The 25,627-nt window shown below is 47.1% G+C and overlaps 1 protein-coding gene across 10 annotated transcripts in view; it reads right to left on the bottom strand.

Annotated features, from left to right (window-relative positions):
* Positions 1-477: 477 nt before the first annotated feature.
* The window catches only part of myt1lb (myelin transcription factor 1-like, b), a 108,300-nt gene continuing 83,150 nt past the window's right edge, over positions 478-25,627 (bottom strand). For 3 of the 10 annotated variants that reach the window (XM_084914405.1, XM_084914404.1, XM_084914406.1), the window contains 16 exons: positions 24,834-24,924; positions 21,670-21,777; positions 20,666-20,892; positions 18,427-18,713; positions 14,294-14,524; positions 11,986-12,107; positions 11,496-11,558; positions 10,711-10,779; positions 9,663-9,725; positions 9,502-9,585; positions 8,047-8,268; positions 6,637-6,731; positions 6,212-6,315; positions 5,326-5,469; positions 4,711-4,773; positions 478-3,002 (listed from right to left, as the gene is read on the bottom strand). In XM_084914405.1, coding sequence (XP_084770531.1) covers positions 2,862-3,002; positions 4,711-4,773; positions 5,326-5,469; positions 6,212-6,315; positions 6,637-6,731; positions 8,047-8,268; positions 9,502-9,585; positions 9,663-9,725; positions 10,711-10,779; positions 11,496-11,558; positions 11,986-12,107; positions 14,294-14,524; positions 18,427-18,713; positions 20,666-20,892; positions 21,670-21,777; positions 24,834-24,924 — 2,114 coding nt within the window. In that variant the 3' untranslated portion in view covers positions 478-2,861. The remainder of the gene's footprint in view (positions 3,003-4,710; positions 4,774-5,325; positions 5,470-6,211; positions 6,316-6,636; positions 6,732-8,046; positions 8,269-9,501; positions 9,586-9,662; positions 9,726-10,710; positions 10,780-11,495; positions 11,559-11,985; positions 12,108-14,293; positions 14,525-18,426; positions 18,714-20,665; positions 20,893-21,669; positions 21,778-24,833; positions 24,925-25,627) is intronic. The other 7 variants (XM_084914407.1, XM_084914413.1, XM_084914408.1 and 4 more) reach the window with 6 other exon arrangements.

Raw genomic sequence — 25,627 nt, 5'->3', positions numbered from 1 at the left:
CAGCTGAGGTGGTTCGGGCATCTGACAAGGATGCCTCCTGGGTGAGGTGTTCCAGGCATGTCCCACCGGGAGGAGGCCCCGGGGCAGACCCAGGACACGCTGGAGAGATTACATCTCTCAGCTGGTCTGGGAACGCCTTGGTTTCCCCCCGGATAAGCTGGAGGAGGTGGCTGGGGAGAGGGAGGTCTGGGCTTCTCTGCTTGGGCTGCTGCCCCCGCGACCCGGCCCCGGATAAAGCGGATGAAGATGGATGGATGTTACTGAGCACTGATTAGCAGGTATGTGTGTCTGTGTGAAGCTAGCGTGTCCAGATATGGTCTAGAAACAAAAACAACAACCTGTGGTGAAAACACACAGGAGATGATTCGACTTTATTCATAAAGTTTACGACATCATTTCCTGGCGACCGTCGCGAGCTGTAACCCGCTGAAGTGCTGCAGCGTCACACGAAGACCACAAAGAAATAGTTTCCAGGCCTCTGGCAACACATTTGTCTTTATTCTGAGTTTAAGATGTGTCAACATCCAGCATGACAAAAATTGTACAAAGTTCACAATTTATAAATGAAATATCACAGCAACTTGTGATCTCACACATTTATAGCAAAATTAAAATGTCAACAAATCCATGCTGTGTAGTACAAAAATAAATCAAACTTCAGTTCCACAGAGAGCACAATAGTTTATACAAAATCCTGTCTTTGTTGATGGTCACTGAACTCAACCTCCAACTAAATCAGCTGGCTCCGACTAAATAATAAACTCTGATGAATTCACAATAGTTTCTATGAAAGGTTCTAAATATGCGACGACCTCTTTGCGTTCCCTATAGATAGTCACAGATACTCTTTTTCAGGCTTGTTATTTATGTCCCAACGTCAGATGAGCAGCCGGTTTGTGCTTTAAAGTCCCTCCTCCATGTTCACTGGCAATGAGAATTAATTCAAAAACTGGTACTAGCTATTACTCTACTGAAGCGTTACTATATTGGCAAAAAGCTGCAGACACGATGCTGTGGAAAAAGGCGTACGCAGTCATGGATGATGGGAAGCAGAGTCCCGACAGAGGACGGTAAAGTACAATAGATGAGATTCGGTCAGGTGAACGACGACGAGCACCGTTGGCATTCGCTCTCGAGAAGGCAAATCCTGAACATGAGCGCTAACGACTAGGACGACTAGGAGAAGGGAGGGGCGCGCACAGCGGCGTGGCCCCGCGAAGGTCAGGCTCCGGCACGCCTTCGCCGCTTCCGCTTATTTTTTATTCAAACCTCGAACTGATTGACTATTTAACCATTTGTACAGTGATTAGATATAAAGTGCTGCGGGGGATAACTTCATCTTCCTAAAACAGAGCAAAAATGACTGAATGTTTTTACACTCGATAGTAGCCTACAGCTAACTGCTATGGTTTGAACCAAGTCCCTGTTCTTCCTCTCTCAGTGGTACGAAATCCGATCGTGTGCCAGAGAGGTCACCTGGGAAATTGCACGCCGCCGTACGTAAGGATAATATCTTCAAGGACAAGTGCAAATAGTCTACTGGCACATAAGTGGGGACAGTGACCCTGTAAGTCCCGCTGTCATACTCTATAAATACTCTTTACAAAACCCTCGGAAACCCTCGCTTCAGGCTCTCGGGTACTGCTTTTAGCTTCTGTAAGAACATCAAAACATGGAAACGAAGGTGTCCCTGTGCAAAGTCGTACAGAAAAAAAGTGGAACTCATATACTTCTGCTCCTAAAACTCCACGTCCAGGTTCCGTCCTCCTTTTTTAAAAAGACTTTTTGTATTAAAAGATTTGTATAAAAATCAATATTTTACATTACAGGCTATATTAAAAAGATTCCTGTTACCCCGCTATGCTTATAAACAAGAGATTGCATATACCCAACCAACGTTTTTCCTTTGCAGATTGCATCGCCTCCCTGCTAGAAACCATAGTTCTGATATTGCAGAGACGTTTCCCACACGAGTCTCCAAATTGAGCAGATTTGATAGCAGAGAGCTCTCTGTAGGTCTTTTCTACTAATTAACGATGAGCATGTGAACATGACGCGTTCCCCTAGGACTCAATTGGCTCTCCCAGGTAACGGGATTTCCACCATCGGGTTTCCGTGTAATGATGTTTCCAATAGAACTGTTCATACATACATTCATACAAACATCAGGTCAGTTTCCTCTCCGGGTTCGTTTACAGCACCGATTTTAAAAATGCCCCCACCTGCAGCTGCACGTCTTTTCTTTAAAACAAAGCACAAACTTTTCTCGAGCATTGGCAGAAAATAAAGCGATCCGCAAAGCCAGTTCTTGTTCTGGAACAATCTACACGCAAGAAGAAGAAGAAGAAGAAGACGAAGAAGAAGAAGAAGGAGGAAAAAAACATTGAAAAGTCCAGAATCGTCCACTGCGCAAGGAGAAAAATCCTCCTCCGTCGCTGCGTTTCGCTTCCACCGTCCACCTTTTTTTCATCTCGAATGCTTCGTGGCCACGCGTTAAAAAGAGCTCACGTTCTGTTAGCGTTAGCTTACTGTTCAGAAATATACACTAAAAATGTGCATACATGAGCAGCTAGAAACATACATGACACTATGTGAGCTCATATGAAAACGTACAAAATGTGAATGTCCTCAAAAACCGATTCTCTCCCTCACAGCGAGACCCAGAAAGAAAAGAGAGAATGAAAAGCTCTTCCTACGCTTAGAGCCTCGCAATTTTTTCAGAGAACAGAATTTAGAATATATAACACTTTAGTGCGCCGGACCGAGGAGATCAAACCATCGCTGCCTGTTTGTACGCGGATTCTGATTCGCTGCCCACACCTGCGGCGGGAACAAAAAGTCTCCCTTTGCTGATTGGTTGATTACACCTGGATCCCTTGGACGGCTTGCTTGATGTTTTCCAACAGCGCTTTGTTCTCGGGGCTCTGGTACTGCTCCTGGTTTGTGTACATGTCCGTCAGAGTGGTGACATAGGCGTCAAAGTTCTGCTCGCTGATTGGCTCCTGCAGGATAACAAAAAGCACCACATGGACACCGTCAGAGGCAAAAAATCATCAATCACTACAAACTCCATGTTAGAGTAAAACGCTGTTAACTTAAGGGCCGGAGTCCTGCAGGTTTTATGGTGTGCTGATCACCAGGCCTCTGGAGAACTTCAGGACATGCTGAGGAGGTCATTTATCCATTTAAACCAGGACACATCTAAAACCTGCAGGACCTGGAGTTCCCCACCCCTGTGCTAAAGCATCACTGGTACATGAACACAAACAGAAGGAACACGGACACGTGAAGTACGGAAGCAAAGAAATGCCAAAACCGCTCAACGCATCACAGACAGCTGCACACTCTCACTGCTGGACCTCCTCGTACATACGGACCAGGATGTGGATCCAGCTCTCCGTCAGACCTGTTCCTCTGGTCTTCAGTCCAGTTCTTGTGTCATGTTCATACCTCAGCCTTTCCCTTCATTCAGACTGGCTTCCTGACAGTCGTCCCTCACTGAGATCATGTCTGATCAATCCAGATCGTCTCTCAGGCCCTCTGTCAGGTTTCTGCTTGTTCCTCTCGTTCTTAAAGACGGATCATCAGCTAACTGCTCTTTAGGAATCACCTTGTTGGTACAAAAATACTGTTTTAGAGTCGGCTAAAGAAACAGGAACAAGTGTTTGTGTGACAGGCTGCTGGTAACAAAGTTAGGTTAGTGTTAGTTAATGATTCATAAAAAAAGAAAAAGAAATAAAACAGATTCCTCTGATGATGGTTGGGCAGAAGGACTGAACCCAAAGAAAACGCTTCAGAAAGCGGGAGAACTGTTGCTCATGAGCACTTCAAAAATGACAAGAGAGTCCTGCTCTCATAAACAATAAGTGGTGGCCCAAGACTTTTGCACAGTGCTGTAACTTCCTGTTCTTTGTAAAGCACGACAGCATGAAGACGTCAACCTTGTCATTGTTGCGTTGGAGGACACATCACTGGATGAAGCTCTCGGCCAGTTTAGCGTCTGCACTCATGCTTTAATGACATCATCTCCTCGCGTCAGCATCACGAGGATCAGGTGACGCTGAGGTCGAGAGGTGGCAGAGGTCCCAGGTCCTCCTGCGGGCTGTTGATGATGGTGGAGTCCAACACTGGTTCCTCCAAAGTCTGTGTCCAGTGAGAATTCAGAGAAACTCGGGACCAGTCTCTGCAGGAACTTTTCCTGTAGGTCCGTCACATGAGAATGAAAGCTCTGTGGTTTAATAAATGAACAGCTCAAAGATTAGCGGCAGACTTTGTGAGTCCTTTCAGATGTTTCTTTCATGATGGAAAAAGCTGTTCAGGAGACTCATCCATTGTTGTAGCTCACATGGCTGAGAGACAGACTGTTTCAGACTTCCTAAACTCCAGGTCTGCTTCTGAGACGCGGTGAACATTCTGACAGGTTTGGAGTAAAACACAACCTGTGACTCATCACTGAGTTTCTCCCCCAGAACAGTTCGGCCGCATCGGCGCATCTCAATCGGACACCGGAAGAGTTCAGAGTTCATATATCTGACAAATCAACCAGTTCAAACTCAGCAGCCAAATGTTTCTGAAACCAACATTAAGGATTTAGTGCTGATTAAGAGTCACATTAAGGTGTTTAATCACCTTTCTTTGCTTCCATAACAACAGAAGTGCATCAGACACGAAGCAGAGTGCAGCAGAGTGCGTGAATCGCTGCTCACTTACTTGCTGGTGCATCTGTAAGCAGCTGTTAGTCCTCAGAGGCGGCTCTTTGTGCGTCAGTGGTTTCTGGAAGGAAAAGAGGGACAATCTCCTTTAAAATCCCTTTGAGAAACCAGTCTCACAATCAAACACTAGATGGCAGCATTTAACTGAGAAACAACACAAGCTGGTCTTCATTGGTGATTCTGCTGCAGTGCTGTGGACATTTTTCACCAGAGGAAATGTTTAAATGTAAAAGTTGATTTTATAAAATGCTCCAGTTTCACTCGTTCCTCTGTCAGCGAAACGTGTTCGTTAAATAAAAGGATATGAGAGCAGTGTGATTACCATGAAACACTTTTATCATCACTGAGAGCAAACAGATGAACATGTATATAAACGTGCACTTTAATTCCTCCTAAACAGTTAAACTAACAATAAAAGACAAAAACCTCAATATTTCAGTTCATGGAGACGCTGAGAGAAACTACCACTCCCCTTCGCTGTTTGGAGAGACAAGCAGCGTCCCACACTTCAGGCTAAGCAGCATGCACATTGGGCTGAGCTTAAATACACAGATAATGCTACGGTCAGCTTTAATCTGCAACTTGCTGGCTTGCCGTTCCTGGTGGCCCTTACCATATGAGGGAGCTGGACATTAGCTAAACTGTTAATCAGTGACTGGCTGAGGTTGGCCAGCTCATGCAGGAGAGATTCATTTTGCTGTTCAATCACCTTGTTTTCCTCTTCAATGGACTTCAAGTTGGACTCCATTGTTGTGATCTGCAGAGAGGGACGGTGCAGAGTTAGCGCACAGCGTCACGGGCAGCTACGCACCACTGCAGGATCGGCTCATACGAGGTGTGACCAGAAAGTTCTGCAAATCCACCTCGACAGCCTCCAGGGCTGAAAAACTAGCCGCAATTCCCCCAATGTCCACAGGAGGCGTAGTACCATTTACGCATTCATGCTACTTTCTGCACGTTTGAGGCTCAAGCTGCAGCGAAGGATCTACAGGTAGGAGGCCCAGAGGTGCACAAGGAGACGACCTTGAAGGGAAGGCTAAACGTTAATCAGGCGTGTAATGTTGGCGTTAAGCCGGGATTTGGTGAGGACACCTAAACAGTCCAGCCTTAGGGAGCCTTTTGCTTCTCTTTAATTTGGCCTCCAGTTCAGCGGTTTGCTGACTGATATTTGCACACGCAGGGGGAGGAGCTACGTGAGACGTATGTCCACTTTGACATGTGTTCCCCTCACTTCAAGATGATCGCCACCCACTATTCTAGCGTACCCACCTCTAAGTATTTGCAGGTAAATCTTATTAGATTGTCACTTCAAATTACACCTTTAGTTGGAGGCAGCATTACAGGAGGAGGTGCTCAAGGAGCTGATCCACTTCCCCAGAACCTTTTTAGCCCCGCCTCGTGACCTCATAATCTCCATAACAACGTTTGGCTTTTGAGCTCTGAGGGGCGGAGCTGCAGAACTTTACAATCACACCCGGTACAGACAGGAAGCGACTCACCTGTGTTCTGAGTTTGATCATGTCTGCTTCCACTTGTGAATTCGATTCACTTAAGTCTTTGATTTCTTCATCCAGCTGTTTGATCTCCTCGTCGTGCTCCAGCCCTGCACACAAGGAGGGACTCTCAATCACACGAGCACCTTCTGTGTGGAATAATTAAAAAGTGTGCCGGACGCTCGGCGTGCGACCGCCTCCACCTACGCTGCACCAGCTCGTTTAAGCTAATTAAGACTCAACAACCTCACAGACACATTACAGCAAACCCAGCCCTGTTCCTCAGCTCCCCTCATTATTCACACCCCACTCTCACACACACATACTCCTGATTGGTCCATTATGTGGAATTGGAAGTCTCTTCAGTAAATCGCTCCATGGCCGTGTTCCTGATTGGCTGTATTGTGTGTGTGAGTGGTAGCTGCTGTTACCGTTGCTGGCACGCTGCTGCTTTATTGTTAGCATTTCCACTCCGGAGAGCCTGGCTTTCCTCATGGCGGAGGTGGCACGCGGACAACCTGACAGACTGGAGGCAGCGACAAGAACAGGAAGCATTGTTTCAGTATATGATGGGCGCCACAGACACACACACAGCGAGCCAACGCTCTCCACAGATGGAAAACACAAACCCCCCCTCCCCCGACCCAGTGTGTTCTTCCTAAAGAAGAGACGCTCGTGCTGGTGTGGCAAACTTCAACCAAGCAGCAGCCTGCAGTTCCTGCAGCGTCCAGCAGAGGCTCCAGAAATAAACATGTTTACAGCCCACAGTGCTGTCATCTGAAGCCCGGCACATTTAATATACTGTCAATCAATCAATCAATCCATCAATCAATCTTTATTGGCAGAATTTACGTTCATAGTTAAAAAAAACAACACAACATATAAACCTTAAAAAATTATAAAATATTTTTAAAGACATAATATACATAAAATGCACAATTACATAAAAGAAATCAATAAACACACAAACTGGTGCTTCCTCAGACTGTCGATCTGTGAGCTGCTAACCCTGTTAGCAGAGCCGTGCAGACGTCCAAACACCCACAGCTACAAACATCTGACTGACACGACCCCCTGTAGGTATCCTACCAAGGATGCTCATTGCATCATTATATGCAACGTGCAGTTTCTGCACTGTCTGTAAGATGTCCACAAGGAAGCAGCATGTAGCGGTGTGCAATACGCTTCAAACAAAGCTACTGTAACTGGAACCGAACAGAAGCTGAGTTTGGACATAGAGCTTCCAGGGCTGTCTGTATATGTCATATAAGTGTAATTGGTTTCCATGCAAAAGCTAAAGGAAGTGCTAAAAGCATCCTGCAGTCAGACATGTAACCCCCGTGAGTGACGCTCAGGCTAAAAGCTCTCCATCCACGCTTGTCTCCTGAAACACGTTTGCTTATTCACTGCGAGCTCTTTCTGCACACATGGAAGCTCGAGCGCTGAGTTTTTGACTCATTCAGCAGTCGAGCTGTGTTTTTCCTACGGTGGAGATGAAACTGTGTTCGTCTGTGGCAGAAGTTCCCACAGGTTGCTCGGCCGTCCCCCTTCTGTCCGGTTCATCCTGAATCAGCTCGATGGGCTTTGTGTTTGCAGACTGTGCAGCTCTTCCATCGTCTGAAGCCTCCATCTGGTCCTGTTCTCCTAATGTTTTGTCTGTAGGACACAGCCCTGCCTGACCCGCCTGTCTGCCTGCTTACTGTGTTTCCATCCACACTGCAGACCTGCAGACAGCACCGCCCTAATAACACATCACAGTGCTGCCTGTGTTTATCCATTTATGTACGGACTTTTATACCCGTTCTTCTCCTTAAAGCTCCGCCCACACACCCCTGACTCACCTCCGATGCGTCAGGAAGCTTCCGCTGACGTGACCCGAGCCGTCGCAGCCCGGCGTCGGGCAGGACATGCCCTCCGTCTTCCCGGACTTCCACGTGAACTGAATGCCATTCAGGTATCCGTCCTTTTGCCTCTTGGCTGCGATGGGGCATCCGGACGCGCTTCTGTGGGACGCGTACTTCCCTGTCACATGACCCTGACCGTCACATCCCGGGACCGGACACCTGAGGGGGGTAAAAATCACATTTTCATCATACAGGAGATAACGTCCTCTCTTTGACCTGTGAGCTGGAGCTCGTGCTTCCTCAGCGGCGAATTGCTGAACAGCTGATGTTATTTTTCTGTTTTGCGTCTTTGCTTTCGCTCTGATTTAAACAAAGATACGATCATCTTATTTTAAAGCTGTCCCAGTGGTGGCTCTTATCGCGGGGGGGAACAGTGTCAGTGCATCAACACCCGCGCTAATCAGATGCATCGAGGCAGTAAATTATTCCAAATGTCACAGCACGCACAACGGATTACGGCTAAAGCCGTGGACGTATCAGTTCTGTCTGCTTTTAGTTCAGCCTCATGGAAAACAGATAGAGGGAGGTTCACCGGCTTTCTGCACTGAGAGGAATTTATTTCATTCATCTTCTGTCTGTTCTGCCCAAAGCTTCCCCTGAAGTGATGGGACAGTCCTCTCACACATGCAGGACAGTCTGAACTCGTCAGACTGAGCTGCTTTAGTAGTTTCTTTCTAAGGAGAAATATCTGATTAGATCTACAGCACCCCCCCCATCTGGGGCGTATCTCGTTTCCCCACCCCTTCATTCATTCCTCACATAAACTCTCCATCATGCCGTCTCAGTGAACCTCACCGATAAGTGTGCATAAACCAGGAAGACGCTCTCGTTTGCAGCAGCTCGTCTTCCTCTTTCGGCACGCCCTGTAACCGCGGAGCATCCTAACACGGTCAGCGTGAGCTGACTGTCCTCGCAATCCGGCAGAATGAGGAGCGTCGGAGTATTGTTTGTGCTCTGCACCACCAGAGAAATCAATGCAGCTGCAGAGCTGAGGCCAGAGAAGCACATCGCGGGATTTGGCTAAAGTCAATCAATCTCTCTGCCTCCGTCTCTTTGTCTTTCCTACCTGTGTGTGTCTGCAGGAGACTGCAGAACCTGCCCCAGCCTCCTGTGAACTCACACAACCCGCGCTCTCTGACTTTCTCCTTCACTCTCCGGCACAAATATTGCCCTCCGAGGACATTCGTCCTGTCAGAGCTCATACTGACTCCTGCTTACAGGAGGCGAGCAGCGGCACAGCCGTGCACGGCTCCTTTGCATCATTTAAAAGTCATACATCACATCACGTGTCACGCGGGAAATATGTGGCGAGCAGAGCTGGTCCAGGAGGAGGAGGAATTATCACAGGGTTTCAGGGAGACAGAAGACAGATGATGAGTGTCTGTACTGCACCTGATAGGCTCCTGGTCCTCCTTGTTCTCTTTGCTGTGGATGATCTTTATCCCACTTTTCCTGGCACGCGGACACCCTGAAAGACTGTAGATAAATGACAGCGTTACAGAGAGGAGAGCGATCTGCAGGATTAATACGTGCATGGCGCGGCAGTGCTTTACCTTCTGTGTGAGGCGTAGTTGCCAGTGATATGTCCCGAACCGTCGCACCCTGGTGTCGGGCACCTGGGGCACAAAACGCAAAAAGGGCTCAGGGCCTACGGCATCTCAGCTGCAACGCGCCACATTCATCTAAAGGAAAGAGCTGCGTGGTCTGCTTAAGACGGATGATCTGATTCATTCATTCATTTATGAAATTCCAGTGTTGCAAGGACAATATGTATAATGTTTACTGTTTATTAAAGAACAGTATCCTGAAATGCAACGAACTCTAACTGCTGGATCGGAGGACAGAGGCGGTTTCTCGCAAGTCAAGTCGATTTTTTTTTAAGGCATTTTTTCCAAAGTCGCAAAAGTATGATGTCACAACAATGTGGTTGGTCACTTGCGATGTTGAACCTGGAACAACATTTATTATGATGATGTGGGAACAACAGCGACACGAGGTTATCAGATCGTGCGCTTCAGTGTCAGAAACCGCAGTTCCTCTAACGTCCACCGGAGGCTCTAAGAGCCAGCCAATCCCCATCCTTTCATAACGGCCGTGCTCAGCTTTTTAAATCACATCATCTGACCGATAACACAGCTGCCGGGAGGTTACCGTAGTAACTGAGCCGCCAACAAGTCCGAGCTACAGTTTAGGTGAAATTCTGGGATGTTACTCGGCACTTATCAGGTCACCGTCCGGTACAAATATCATCACTTTGAAACTTGAGGGTTAGAGCAGCTCCACGTGCAGATGTGAGGATGTTACTGTTTCCACACACTGATCTTAATCCGGAGGCTTCTTTAACAATATTTACGTCTTTTTTTGCCATAAAATCTCTAAAATATGCGGCGAGCTCCTGCCGTTGTCGTTACGTCCTCACACACACGTTTCTCCATCACTGTTGGATTTAAATCACATGCACGTCTTTCCCACTCGGACCTCTTCAGTCCCCTCAGCTCTTTCACTCAGGCCCTGCCTGCAAACCTCTCCGTCAGCAGCACGTACATTTGTGTGAGCTCGACATACAAATCAAACGTGTGAGTGAATCATGTCACGCCTTACTTGAGCTCTTGCGCGTTGTTGGCCAGCATGCTTCGAATGCTTTTGTCAGCTAAAGGACAACCTGAGAGACTGGAAAATACAGCAGTGGAGCGTTAGTCACACAAGGATCAGGGAGGGAAAACTCCAACACTCCCACTACTGAAACACAACACAAGCAGCCTGCACTCACACTCCCGCTACAAAGCATGCACAGAAAACACACGATATCAACCAGGAAATGTAATAAAGCCATGATGCACGTGCAGGGAGCTGAGCTTTAACGTTAACCCTCTGAGTATTTGCGCCCGTGGCCAAAGGTTGGGTGCAGCGCTCGGCTCAAACGGGGCTGAAGGGCGTTTCCGGAAACTTTGCCGGGATCGTGAGTTTCAATGTGGGGAATCCAAAAGCGTGAGGCTTCGCTCGCTCCGTGCACACTCGTCCCACGCTCAGCATTTCTGCTTCCACCTGCCGTCTCTGAATGCTTAGTCTGCATCACGCTGTGGGAAAGGCCTGGAGGACCGAATAACACCAGCTTAGACGGCTTTACGCACGGCCCATCAAGGGATGGCTTCATCCCGGGGTTTAGCTTAGGAAAATGTAGCCGATCTTTAATTAATTTCTAGTCTCTTCTTATTCCGTATTTCAGCCCCGCTTCAGCGTGACCGGTCAAATAGTCAAAGGGCTAACAGATCAGAGAGAGAGAGGGAGAGAGAGAGCCTACAGGTGTCTGACAGCATAGTCGAGGTAAGCTGAAAACAATAAAGAGAAATAGACTTAGAATCCACCAGGAGAAAAGGAAGTCACACCTTCGATGTGAGGTGAAATTGCTCGTCAAGTGACCACTTCCATCACACCCCGGTGTGGGACATCTGCCACCGGAAAAATAGACAGATTTATAAGCCCAAAGGGAAGGAGAAGGAAAAGTGAAAATTAGAGAAAAAGCGGGGGAGGGGGGTTGTTTCTGGTGTGTTCGGTTTTCATTGTTTCCAGTTTAGCTTCACTGTCTCTGCTTCACACTCCTGACATCTCCACACTGACAGCTGCCGCGTCCATAAAGCGTCTACCGCAGCGCAGGATTTACCAGGTCTGAGATCAGCGTGGACACACGGATAACGCTGGGAAATAAAAGTCATAGAGCAAAGCCACTGCCAGCAGCGCCGCACGGGGGGGAGGAGGAAGGGAGGTGGGAGGCCGAGAGGAGGATGGAGGAAGAAACAAGGTGGAGGGGAAGCAGAGCATGAGTGGGGAGAGGCAGGTGGGGTCAGGTGGGAGGAGGAAGAGGAGGAGGGCGCTTACGTTATCAGGTCCTTCTTCGTCTCCTTGCACTGGAGAAATTTGGGCTTGGGGCTCGGCATGTTGACGTCTGTGGTGTAGGAGCGGTCGTCCAGGAGGTCGTGGAAGGGGTCGAGGTCGTCCGGCTGTGGGACGAGGGCGTGGAGCAGGAAGACACGGGGGTAAAAAAGGTTTTTTAGTGGTTTTACACTTTTCAATAAAGCCAATCTTTCCATTAAAGGAACAGTTCACCTCAAATCACATCGACATCTTTTCCAGCTGCACATTTTCAAATATGATGGAACAAATTTCTGTACGGAAATTTAAACAGATACAGAAATAAATAAACGGCTCCGATAATAAATGTGCGAGACATTTTTAGATAAACTTCATTTATCCAGCAGCCAAAACATGAAATACGTCTGCGTAGAAATAAATGAAACATGACAAAACAAATAATTTAAAGCCACATAAAAGAAATTAAATATAAGAAATAAAGTAAATAAACAAGTACAATAATTATGAAATAATTTAAATACAGTTAATGATGTTTCATTGTTATTTGTGTCTGTGCTGTTTTTATATATTTAGTTATGGATTTATTTCCTTTTACATTTCTTTATGCATGTGCTTTTAAATAAACAGGAACATTAAAACAAAGGTAATGATTTTCACACTTGATAAACTATTCACTGACATTATGAATATATTTATTGCATTTCTCTCATTTTGGCCGTTCCTGTCCTCCGTAGCCTCGAGGCACAAACTGCCAAAATTCTTTGTATAATTTTTTGTGTGCTTGGAAAATAAACTGGAAACAATTAAAGAAGCAAATAAAAACACAGATATCAATAAATTATATATTTATAAATTATTTAATTCCTGTATTTATTTTGGATCATTTTTTATGTATAAAGTCTTTTTATTCCTTTGTTTTGGCAGTTTCGATCCTCCGTACTTTCTCTGAGCTTCACAGAGTCTCGCACAAATTTGTGATCACAGCCTTTGTGAGCAGTTTCAAATATATGAATTCATTTTGAAGCAGCCGCACACGTTCGTCTGAGGGAGCGTCTCTCCTCTCATAAACTCGTGATTGTCTCTCAGCGGGCGTGAAATCTTAAAATGTAGGAGACGTCTGATAAAACACAATAAACCAAAGTGAGTGTAGGACGAGCTCGATGTGGTCACGTGTGGGTCGAACGATCATCGCTGTCAGTCTGACAGGAAGTAAGCCCTGAGAGGAAGCACTGCCTCCCTCGTGCCTTTGCACACATTCATGGTGAGAACACTCAGGGAGTCGGCCCCCTCGTGATGCAGCTTTCGGCCACTAGATGGCACTGCGGTGAAGCGGCAGCACGCCGCAGCCTGCGTTCTGTGGGCCTTTGTCTGCAGTGCTTGCGGCCGGGGCTCGACAGCCGTGGATGCAAATCCTCTTTTCCTTCCCTCAGTGCTTCCAGTGTATGTACAGTAATGCCCATAAAGAGACAGGTCCAGATACAGCCCAAATTATCCAGCACTCAAGCTGTCTCAGGGTGCGCGACGCTGGGTCGGGCCAGCCAGTTTCGCCAATTAAAGGGAGCGCAGGCTGCGAGGCGGCCACGCGGGGGAACGACGCAGGCATACTCGGAGATGCAGAAAGTAGGCTAGCATCTACACACTCCCAAAGAGACACACACACACACTCTTATGAATATTCACACACAGCAAAAGAGGCACATGTACTGTACATGCATGCGCCCGTCGCAGCAGTGGTGCATTGATTTCCTGCAGTTCTTTGATGAGATGAGCTATTCCGATTCCCTCCCAAGGTGCTACTTTGCATAATTCATTTTTGGAGAGGAGCAAAATGTAAAAATAGAAAGCCAGCATGCAGCGAGCACGACGCAAACAGAGACGGTAACTCCGCGCACGGCGGCGCTGACATCAATTAACATGCAGATTCATTAGGTTTCCCTCAAAAATCCCCCTCATATGACTTTCTAATGATTCCAAATATAACAGCGAGTCAGACGGCGAGGTAAGAAACCTCGAAGACGATCAGACGGCAGTGCAAATGTTTGACTTGGAGACAGAGTGTTGAATCAATGGCTTGGAGGGAGATAATTTGGGCTGAGCCTCGCTGAGCAGACAGCGTAAGTGACGCATGCCAACTGTATGGTCTATCAGCTTCCAGAGACACACTCCTGCTTTGTAATTATCACCGGCAGCGTCACGGCCGCCTGTGGTCCGCCGCTCCCCTCCCTCACCCTCCTGCGCGTCACTCATCCGTCACGAACATTCAAAGATGGAGACAGACGTGATCTCGGCGACCTTTAGGCCGTGACCCCTTTACCTCTTTCTCGTCCTCGTCTATGTGTTTGATCTTGGTGTAGTCTACGGGCAGGTCCCAGCAGTCTGCCGCGTCCCCCATGCCGTAGCAGCGGGAGCCCAGCAGGGCGGCCTGCCTCTGGGGGGACATGGGCTCAAGGGGCGTTAGCACCGAGTCGCCTGCGCCGCCGCTGCAAAGACGCTTGCTCACGCTCAGGTCCAACGTACCGTTCTCATCGACATCTAGACCGGGACTCTGGAGGGTGCGCGGGGTCGGCGTGCGCATGTGTTTAAAGTCGGGAGGATGAAGAGGCAGGGATGGAGAGAAAGGGATAAAAGAGAGAGAGAGAGAGAGCGTCTGATTAACAGCAGTCAAACATTTTCAGGCTCTACGGTCAGAGACGGCAAAACACTGAGGAGGAAGAAAAGTTTGCAGCTGCAGTTCAAACATCTGAAACAGCGCTCCAATTCTGTTTGGTGTTTTTGCCCAAGTCTGCGTAGGAAGAAACATTAGCAGAGCACAGTAACAGATCCAGGAGAGGGTCAAAAAGCCGAAGAGGTCGTCAGCGCATCCCTCTGCGAACCCTCCTCTTCCTTTCTGTCTCCGTCTCTCTTTCCTTCCATCCCACCGCTCTGCAGTGTGTGTTTGTGTGCGTTTGTGTGTCGGTGTGAGTCTAATGTGAGTGGACATCGCGGGGGGAGCAGAGGCTGAGGGTTAGGGAGGGCTGATGAGCAGCGGCGGTTGAAACAACGCCCAAAAATAGAGACAGAACTGGACTGGAACGAAGTGGGCCGAGACTCGGGACCTGAAGGCTCCAGCAAAAAGGAGCCAACAAACGTCCCGGCTGCAGGCTCGTTTATCCAAGGAGGAAAACATCACATGAGGAACAACAAAAAGTAAATCATACACGAGTCCCGTCTCCTAAAAATCCCCAAACAGCTGAAATACAAGCCTGGCTTCTCCCTGCAGGACGCGTCTGTGCAGCTCATGTTTGTCTCTGTGGGTCGTGTGGAAAATATGATTTCTTAGTTTCTTCAGATTTATCAGCTTACAAAGATAACCCGAGGAAATGATGCAGAGACAAAGTGATCCACACCTGTGTGCAAAAGTAACTGCCCCCTGAACCTCACCATTGTAATGACTGCAGTCAGTGTTTGTGATGACGTCACTGTGGAGGACCCACTCTGTGCACCACAGTCTGAATCCAGACGCCGTGTTTGAGGTCACGCCGTGTGTTCTGGATCCTCGTTGAACTGAGGACATGAACTGATCTCCAGCCTGCTTCACTTCGTCTCACAGCGATCAGGCTGGTGTGGAGCTCAACTCAGTAAAGACGTGTTTACAGTTTATTCATCATTTATAAAGTTTGGTGCTTTTAATCATCACCGTATTTACTCGGGTTGTCTTTGTCTGATATCAAAGCTAATTCTGAAACAAATATGCAAAACACTAAGAAATCGTGAAAGACGACTTTTCCACAGCACCGTGTCTGTTCCACAAACAGGAAAAACAAGGGAACGAACACAGTCCCCACAGGGAACCTGAACCTTGTTCTCTGGGATTAAAGTCCTCTAGATTATGCACACACCACATCCCAGCTTCCCTGACTGACTCAGTCTGTTTCATGAATTATATTTTGTGTTTTGTTGGGAGTAAAACCTGTCAGATAAAACATGTAGGCTCTGTGCAGGTTTCACCCAGCCCTACAGCTGCAGTCTCCTCCGCCCTCCACAGGGGGCTCCACACAAACTCGCTCGTGTCCGAGGCTTTGTAACTGAACGTCATCACTCATCGGGCTGCTTCTCCCTTCTTTGCTGTGATCCCAGAATACGGAGCAGCCCGGGACAAAGGCTTTTTAAACTAGAACCGGATATTGTGCAAACCTCACTGAGCAGAGCTCCAGTGTCCTGGACGAAAGTCTTGTGGATTGTAAGCAAGAGTGAAAGTTTACTGGTTTTACTGGTTGCACCTTTGTGCTGCTGTGGTTACAAACAGAGCACAGTGATAAACAAAGAGTGCGAGGCACGGCCGCGGCGGCACGTGGCTCGCCGTGCGTGCCGCTGACTTGTTGCCCTTGTGAGCGTGCTCAGCACATCGCCCTCTCTTTGTCAGCTGTTGTACTGTGTGTCACTGCCCAATTAACGTGACCCACCCCTTCATATCGAGTTAACGAGGATGAGATGTAGAGAGGGCCGCCTTCCTGATCCGCCCAACCCCCTGCGGTGACCCCTGGCCTCCGTTGCCATGGCAATGCTGGGTGTAAAGGGGCCAGGTCGCTGACTAGTTCTGGCCACATTATTTCCGCCCTCTAATTCCAGGTCTTAAAATAAAACCAGCTTCGCTGCTCGCTCTGCTCTCTGGTTCCTGCGACTGCTTTTTCCCGTCGCCGTGACTCCTGCTCTCGGTGCCGCTCTCAGACCTCTGTGAACGTCAAACGACGATTATTACGTACAATATTAACGTGACACGTTTCCAGCTGATTTCAACGTTCCTGTGATTGGCTGCCCCTCATCAACAGATATGAATAGCAGATCTCTATGACATCACAGAGAGCCAAAGGAAGTCTGCAGCCCAAGCCTCTGGCCCACAGAGCTGTCATGTCGACCACAGGACGAGCACGAACATGACAGGATAGAAGCAGAAGTGTTATAGATGCAATCTCAGTCAGCAACACGAGTCTGGTCCACACCCTTCTACATGCATACGTGCACAAACGTGCTTTTCCACCTGAGGAAGACTTCTGCCTGAGCCAAAGAGCTGGCACAGAGACGAAGGTGCGAGGTGCTACCAGGAGAGAGTGATTGGCAGATGTAGATCTCCAAGTTCAAGATTGCTGTTCAACCAGGAAACAGAGGACCGCCCACTCTGGGTTGGGGAGGAGTTGCTGCCCCAAATAAAGGAATTCAACTTCTCTGGTTCTTATTAATAAGTTGGGAGAGAGGAGCGCTGTACTGGTCTGTTGTGGTGAAGATTTCTTGGTACACTTATGTTCCTACAGCCATGTGATAGATGGACAGAAGCAGCAGGGTCACTCAGGAGGAACTCGGAGTAGAAAACAGTCGGCCGAGGGGGTTCATCTGACCAGGAAACCTCCGGGTGGCTTCATTCTGAGGTGTGCCGCATGTTGTACTGGCAAATCAGACCCAGGACACGGGCATGCCTCCGAGGAGCTGGAGGAGGTGGCCGCTCGGAGGGAGGTCCAGGTATCTCTGTTTACAGCACTGCCCTGTGACCTGCATAAATGGTTAGCAGTGACCTTTTGTAAAACCTCAGCTTGTGTAATAATGAGCTGTAAAAGGGGCCGAAAGCTCCGGCTCTGACTCGGCTGAACACAGTGTGGAGGTGCCTCGGTCAGACTGGAGCTCAGTGCTGTACGACGTGGCACAGACCAGCAGGCAGAGGAGGAGGAGGAGGAGCAGGTGGAGGGACTGACTGAGAAACAGGGAGGTGTGTTTGTGCAAAGCTTCATAAAGAAACCGTCCACACCCCGAGTCCTGTGCGATACACCTCCTCTCCTCTGTGACATTTACAAATCTGCCACCTTTCCTTTATTCTCACTTCTGTCCTTCTCCTCCGTGCTCTCTGCTGTCAACATTAGCATTAAGCCAGCATTAGCCCGCCACTGTGCGCTCCGTCTCCGGCCTCCATTTTCCGGCTCAGCGTCCGGGCGCAGATAATACAGGAACACCGTCACCTTATCTCCTCAGAAATGACACACTGGACTCACGCCGTGTCAAACGGGGCCTCGTCCTGCTCCTATCTGATCCCCAGATGGAAAATAAAAAACTGCCCGCTGAGCTGTGAGTGTGAGACACAGGCTGGATCTGTGTGTGTGTGTGTGCGCGCGCTTTTTGTCAGCGTTGGTATGACTGACGCACAGAGATAATCTTGCGGTGGATCAGTGCTGCGCCTGTGTAACCCCGCGGGTGCACGTCGGTCTCGAGCCGTCGTAGAAGTTCGCATCACTCCGGGAGCATGTTAGGAGCAGCGCTTAGGGGTCTTTTACTTTGAAAATTGAACTGATTCTCTAAGCTGTTCCTGTGTCTGACTTCCTGCCTTCATCTTCTTCTTCCATGCGCGGCAGTGTGAGACTGAGTAAGACTGCTGACCTCACTTTACAACAGGTGCATTTAAAGGACCTCGTGGCGGCACCCTACCTGCGAGCACAGGTCCTGCGGCTTCCCCGCCATGTCGTGGGGCATCTCCCGGCAGCGCGTGGACAGGTTGAGGATGGCGGTGGCGGCCATGTGAGCAGCCTCCATGTCGTGGCTGTAGTCGAAGCTGCTCTTGCTGCAGGTGCTGCTGGCGCTGCTGCCCCCGCCGCCGCCTCCCGCGCCCCCTCTGCCGCCACCGCCGCCACAGCTCAGGCTGCTGCCACTGCTGCTGGGGGCGTAGGTGCTGGTGGTGCTGCTGGCCGAGCTGGAGTTCTTGCAGTAACGTTTGGCTGCAGATACATACGAGAAATTCAACACGAGAAGAAGAAGCAGAAGTTTTTCCAGAAATACGAACAAAAGTGTCAGATTGACACGTCAGGCCTGAAACAGCGAGTCGAAGCCCAAAACCTTTTAGTTCAGCACATCACTGACTAACGCCGGTTTAGATGTGCTCCATGCAGATGCTGCAGATGTGTCACAAACTCACAGGGTTCACTGTTTCTTATCTCAGCAGAGCAAAGAAGTTACTGAGAAGTTTGTGCATGTCAGAGTTGGTCGCTCTGAAGGTTTCAGCAGCGTTCAGATTTCACAAATTCTCAAAAATATAAAGTGAAACTTTGCTGAATGCTTAAAATTACTGATTTTTATTTCACTAATCTTCACTTTGGCAAATTTTCCCATGTGCTGCATTCTTGCTAATTAGCAGCAGGGGGCAGGATGTGATTGGAGCCTCCAGGTCAGCTGACCTCTGAGCTCGGTGAACTGTTGCCTGATGAGTTTGTGTCTCGGTCGCTGCTCTGAGGTCTGAATAAAACATGAAGGTCATTCTGCTGCTAGAGTCTGAGCAGGAAGCAGGAGAAGGCGGGGCTACACTGAGTCTCAAGGTTGTTACTAGGGCTGGGCATCGTCACTGATTTCTAGAATCGTTTCGATCCACGATTCAATTCGATTCGATTCAATCCGATTTGAATCTGGGAAATTTTGCCTCAGACAGTCAGAAATATTATAATTCAGATCAGTACATTTACATATTTTTGTATCTATAAAAAGGAAGCTGACACTCGCGAGACTTTATCAAAGGTGTGAGCATCACAGCAGAGGCCTGAAGATAAAACACAGAAAAACATGAAGGAGATTTTCCTGTTCTGGGTTTTATAAAAATATTCTGCAGTAGATCAAAAACGAAAGAAAACCATTAATCAACATATGAACATTACCTCTGAAGTTACAGCGGTTTTATTAGAGACACAGCGTTTTGCATTTTGCATAATTTTAAAAAGTTTAAATTTGTTCAGAAGCCTGTTGAACGGCAGAAATTATGTTTTCTTTTCGGAAGTAAGTAAAAGGAAAAAAACAGCGTTTTTTTGTAAACAACGGTAGACCTGTGCGTAACAAGCAAGCGAATAATGCAGAAAACAGATTTTTAGATGGGAAACTGTGAGAGAGAGAGAGAGCTGTGCATGAAGTGTGATTTTATTGTGGTGGAAGCAAAACAGCAAAAGTCAGAGGGAGTCCATGACAATGTTTATGTGAAGCGCAGTTTGGATCTTCTTTTGCTGCTGGTTCGGTCAATATTGTTTGGAGAGAGATCAAACTAACAGCTTTAGAATCAGCGCAAAAAGGGCATAAACACAAAGCGCGGACCCGCCGAAACATCAGAATCAGCGAGCTGTCGGCTTTCAGCCCCGACCGTGTCCGTGCCGTCGGAGAAAGGCGACATCTCACTGATTCTGATCTGTCGGCGGGTCCAAGCTTTGTGTTTACATCTTTGTGCAGAATCCGTGTTCCTGCTCTCATTTACTGTCTTAGCTGTTTGGTGGTTGTAGAAATTTTGTGAGGTTTAACCTGAGATTCTGGCGTTTCGGGCAAAATAAATTTATATAAAAAAATCGATTCAGGATTTTAATGAATCGATATCACGTTATCCAAGCCAGAATCGATTTTAATCAATAAATCGATTATCAAAACCCAGCCCTAGTTGCTACACTGTAACAGTGAAGAGTGTGTATTATTTAAAAACGTGCAGTTTTTACTGGTTTTCAGTGTTTTTACTAACAAACTGAACCAAACGAAAGAAAATGAATTTCTGTCTATTTTGAATCTTTTTGTCTTTGAAAACTCATTTCAGTGACTTTTAAAATTCGTCTTTACTTATTATGTTTAACATGGTCCCGATGTCTCTCCCTAAGGAACATCGGCGTGTTAGAAAACGCGTCACACAAACGTCTCGAGTTTGTCGTACCGTCGTAGCCTTTGGGCGACGTGTCCCTCTGTCCATGCACTTTGGGAGCGATGGCCCGTTTCCCGTACACGTGGTGGTTGTTGCCGCCGTCGAAGGCGCTGTAGTCAAAGCTGGTCTTGGAGTACTTCTCCAGCTCCTTGGCCAGGTTGGAGCGGGGCGTGCTGGTGGAAACATTGTTCTTGTAACCATACTGTGGATAGTCCAGTTGTTTGACAAAGCACATTGGCCTGGAAAATAAATGACGAGGGGGTGGAAGTTGGACCGAGGCATTCAACATTGCCCACGGGGGGAGGAGAGGAAACTTGGGGTTCGGCTAAAAATGGGCAGACTGAGGGGAAGATGGGAATACCGGAGGGTTAGAGGGTGGGGCTGGATGATGGAGACGTGTCCCTTTATGTGCCACAGCATGGATGTTTCTGCTCTTCCCTCAAAAACATAATCCCGCTACAAGTATTTTTCAAGCGTAGACAATAAAAACAGCTAAATTAAATTTAAGCTTTTATTTCTCTTGCATACTTCTGATATGCTTTCATCATCTGATATGTGTTTATGGCCTCAATCGGAGACCGAGAAGAAATGAAATGCAAGATCTAAAACTGCTGATGTTCAGTTAGATATAAATATAAAACGCACAATTACTTGTGACTTTTTCATCACAGCATTTTCCTGACTATCACAGAGGCGCTCGTTCAAAAAGCTCTGCCTTCGCTCTGATAAATGAGGCCAATTTTGTTAAATGTTATAAAGCGTCCATGACGAGCAGAGCGATGAACATGCGGTCTCTTGGATGTGTTCTCAGGGGACGGGAGAACACGAGCATGAAACAAAAAAGGGGAAGACGTCAAGTCTCAATTACAGGATGCACGTGAAGAAAGAACATAACGTTCCAACATGACAAGAGCATTTTATTCTGCTTAAACCAGAACAAAGCCACGTCCCGCCTGCCGCTGCACTGCATTCACAACACACTGTGCTGAATTCTGGGGGTGTGGAGTGAATACTACCTTAGGACTCGGTCGGACGCCTGGTTGGACTTGGGCCCGTCGCAGCTCTGGTGCTTCTCCTTGGCTTTGGCCAGCTTCTCGGCGGCAGCAATGGGACACCCTGACAGACTGCAAAGAGAGAGCGGGTGGTGGAGGACGCGTTTTGATAGGTGAAAGTGTTACAACAAACGCACACGCCGCGAAGCGTCGGGCTCGTTAGAGCGCCTGTCAGAGCGTCAGCTGGGCTGAAAACAGCTCGAGCACATCTGCCTGTCAGACAGTCGATTGCGGCGTCTACCGTAGTTCACAAAGTGTTAAAAAGTGAGGAAAATTAATGAATTTGCATTTTAAGTAACAACACAGTCAGTAACAGCTTGTATGTTTCTGGTTGAACAGCTTAAAATCATTCTCAGAATAGATATTCCCATATGGACAAACGTGCTCGTTTCCTTCAAACACCTGCTGACAGGAAACGCAGCGCAACTTCCTCCTGACAAATAACTGACCAAATGTGACAAAAGTTCATGTTGTTATCCTTAACCCCGATTATTCTCCATCCAGGCTGTCAGCTGCAGCGCTGGAAAAATGATCTGTGACAATGGCCCGGAGCCAGCATGGAGCACCTGCCATCAGGGTGCATCAGATGGGGAAGTGTGAAGGAGCACACGATGGAGGCTTCTATCAGCTCTTTCTGCTCCACGTCTGCAGCGCGCGCCTGTTTTGCGCTGCCGCCGTGTCACTGAGCGCGGCGGGGAGGCGTTCTGGTCCTCCCAGGTCTGCACCTCTCCCGTCACCCCGGCTGAGTGGCAGAGAGGTGCTAATGGCTGTTGCTACGCCCGACTCCCTGAGCATCTGCTGTGGGTGACACTCCTCTTTCACTGTCACCTCGCCCCGTCTGACAGGCACGAGCGCCCTGCTATTTTGGTTTCTCCCTCCAAACCTGCACCTGACGAATGCCATTTTTTCCCGCCGCGAGCTGATAAATGATTTATGCTGCCGAGCCGCTGCATTCGGAGCAGGCTCGACTAAAATATGGCAGCTGGACTACTTTAATTACGTCCTGCGATCCAGGCAGGGCTATCTGTGGAAGACCAAAACTGCTATAATCAAAAATAACTAAGTAACGACTCAAAGAGCCTCTGAGGTTTTCATTGTGCAACTTGAATATTTTTGAGGACCTTCAGTCAGCGCCCTGTCGTGGCCCCATCACAATCAGCATTATTATAATTAATGATACCACAGCAACTTTTTATAGTCTAAAGTCTGAAGGGTTTTTTCTCTAAGAGCATTGGTATGATGTCTGTGACGCAGACGAGCAGAAACCAACGTTTCACTGCAGGAAATTTCAAAAAGTGCATTCTGTGTAAATTTTAAAGATTCATAGCTCTTATAATGCACCTATTAACTTTGATAAAGTGGTGAAACTGTTGTCATGTTGTCATGTAACTTCTTACATTCACCGTCCAGTCAGAACTTCACAGATGTGAAACAGGAATTGATGCTTGCAGACTGACTCAGGTGAGTGCAGCGTGTCTGCAACCCGTCTGTGTTTGTAAGTAAAACCTTCGCCAGTCTCTTTGAGTCGGGCTGCTGTTGTTTGGAGGCAGGCTGCCTCCCAGCAGAGGCTGAGGGTGTTGCATGGTAAGGCCTGTGCGTCTCATTGGTCAAAAAGATTAAACACAAACACCAGGCAACGACCAATTTTAACTGATTGCAATTAAGTTGCTGTCCAATTTTCACTGTAGTGTGACTACAAGTAGCCAGCAAAAAAACCCACATCAGACTGAGTTTTACGTATTTAAAGACATATCAGCTTTTTTGATTAACTCATTTATTTTTAAATATGGCAGTGTTGGTCCTCCATATATTTTACACATAAACATAATGTGAGAGGACAGCAAAAATAACGAGTTTGAGGATAATTAAATGAAGCAAAAAGGACACGAAGGGTGCAAACAGAATCCATCAAACATGTATGAACCGAAATAAGTCCCACAGTAAAATAACCGAAATAAGTCCCACAGCAAAATAACCAAAATAAGTCCCAATGTAAAATAACTGAAATAAGTCCCACAGTAAAATAACCAAAATAAGTCCCAGAGTAAAATAAGAGAAATAAGTCCCACAGTAAAAAAAAAACATGAAAAAGTCGAACAGTAAAATAACTGAAATAAATCCACAGTAAAATAACCGAAATAAGTCCCAAAGTAAAATAACCGAAATAAGTCCCACAGCAAAATAACCGAAATAAGTCCCAAAGTAAAATAACCGAACTAAGTCCCACAGCAAAATAACCGAAATAAGTCCCACAGTAAAATAACCGAAATAAGTACCAAAGTAAAATAACCGAAATAAGTCCCAAAGTAAAATAACCGAAATAAGTCCCAAAGTAAAATAACCAAAATAAGTCCCACAGTAAAATAACCGAAATAAGTCCCACAGTAAAATAACCGAAATAAGTCCCAAAGTAAAATAACCAAAATAAGTCCCACAATAAAATAACCGAAATAAGTCCCACAGTAAAATAACCGAAATAAGTCCCACAGTAAAATAACCAAAATAAGTCCCACAGTAAAATAACCGAAATAAGTCCCAAAGTAAAATAACCAAAATAAGTCCCACAGTAAAATAACCGAAATAAGTCCCACAGTAAAATAACCGAAATAAGTCCCAAAGTAAAATAACCAAAATAAGTCCCACAGCAAAATAACCGAAATAAGTCCCACAGTAAAATAACCAAAATAAGTCCCACAGTAAAATAACCGAAATAAGTCCCAAAGTAAAATAACCAAAATAAGTCCCAAAGTAAAATAACCAAAATAAGTCCCACAGTAAAATAACCGAAATAAGTCCCACAGTAAAATAACCGAAATAAGTCCCAAAGTAAAATAACCAAAATAAGTCCCACAGTAAAATAACCAAAATAAGTCCCAAAGTAAAATAACCAAAATAAGTCCCACAGCAAAATAACCGAAATAAGTCCCACAGTAAAATAACCAAAATAAGTCCCACAGTAAAATAACCGAAATAAATCCCACAGTAAAATAACTAAAATAAGTCCCAAAGTAAAAAAACAAAAACAAAAACAAAATATGTCCCATAGTAAAAAAACATGAAGTAAGTCCAACAGTAACATAACCGAAATAAGGAGGGGTGCAGGCGCTGGGTCCGGGCTGAGCTCTTACCTTCGGTGGGAGTTTCTGTTGCTATTGACATGGCCGCGTCCCGTGCAGCCAGGCGTAGGACACTTAAGAACATTCTCATACATTGCCACAACTTCGCACAGACAGGAGATAGGAGTGAAAGACAGGGAAGGTTAGGAGCCCCTTACAATCAGCCATGAGCTCTATTAGAGTGTGAGGAGCTTGGCATTATAAACATCATTAAGAAATGAGCCTGAGTGAACCCAAATGACCTCTTCTTCATTTTAATGAACACTAGTTTGAAAGGGCAGGCGAGGTTTCCCACCATATTGCTTCCACTTATCCAGCTCTTTCAAATTAGTATTCATGGAACGGGGCAGTCATGAATAAAAAGATGTCATTTGAGTTTAGCAGGACAAAGCCAGCAAGAAATGGAGGGAAATTTCTGGACATGCAAAGAGCAGAGCGCCCAACAGCCAGCAATCATGCAAAACAACACATGCCGCCTTAAAATCAATGACGAAGCAGACAGAGGGGCGCAGCGCCGTGATGGAGTGCGCTCTGTTATCACGTGCTCGTCGTTAGAGTAAGAGTGCAGTCTTCAATACCGTTTACCATTAAAACAGTCCATAACTGCCTCGCATCCCCTCGGCAACTGGCCATTTAGATTAATGATCTATGGATGTCCAAGAGGAGCGCCAGAGCACCGCGGGCGGGGGCGCGAGGAAGTGGTCGGCATGACACCGCTGACGTGCGGGGCCAAACCCCATCGGCACCAGCTTCATCATTATCACCCCCTTAAACTTTAACCCCTCATCATCCTCCTTCCCTTACAT

The sequence above is a fragment of the Perissodus microlepis genome, chromosome 19 (assembly GCF_051167445.1).
Source record: "Perissodus microlepis isolate ML-2025 ecotype Zambia chromosome 19, ASM5116744v1, whole genome shotgun sequence".
NCBI classification, from domain to species: domain Eukaryota; kingdom Metazoa; phylum Chordata; class Actinopteri; order Cichliformes; family Cichlidae; genus Perissodus; species Perissodus microlepis.
This window is presented reverse-complemented; position numbering and strand designations above follow the sequence as displayed.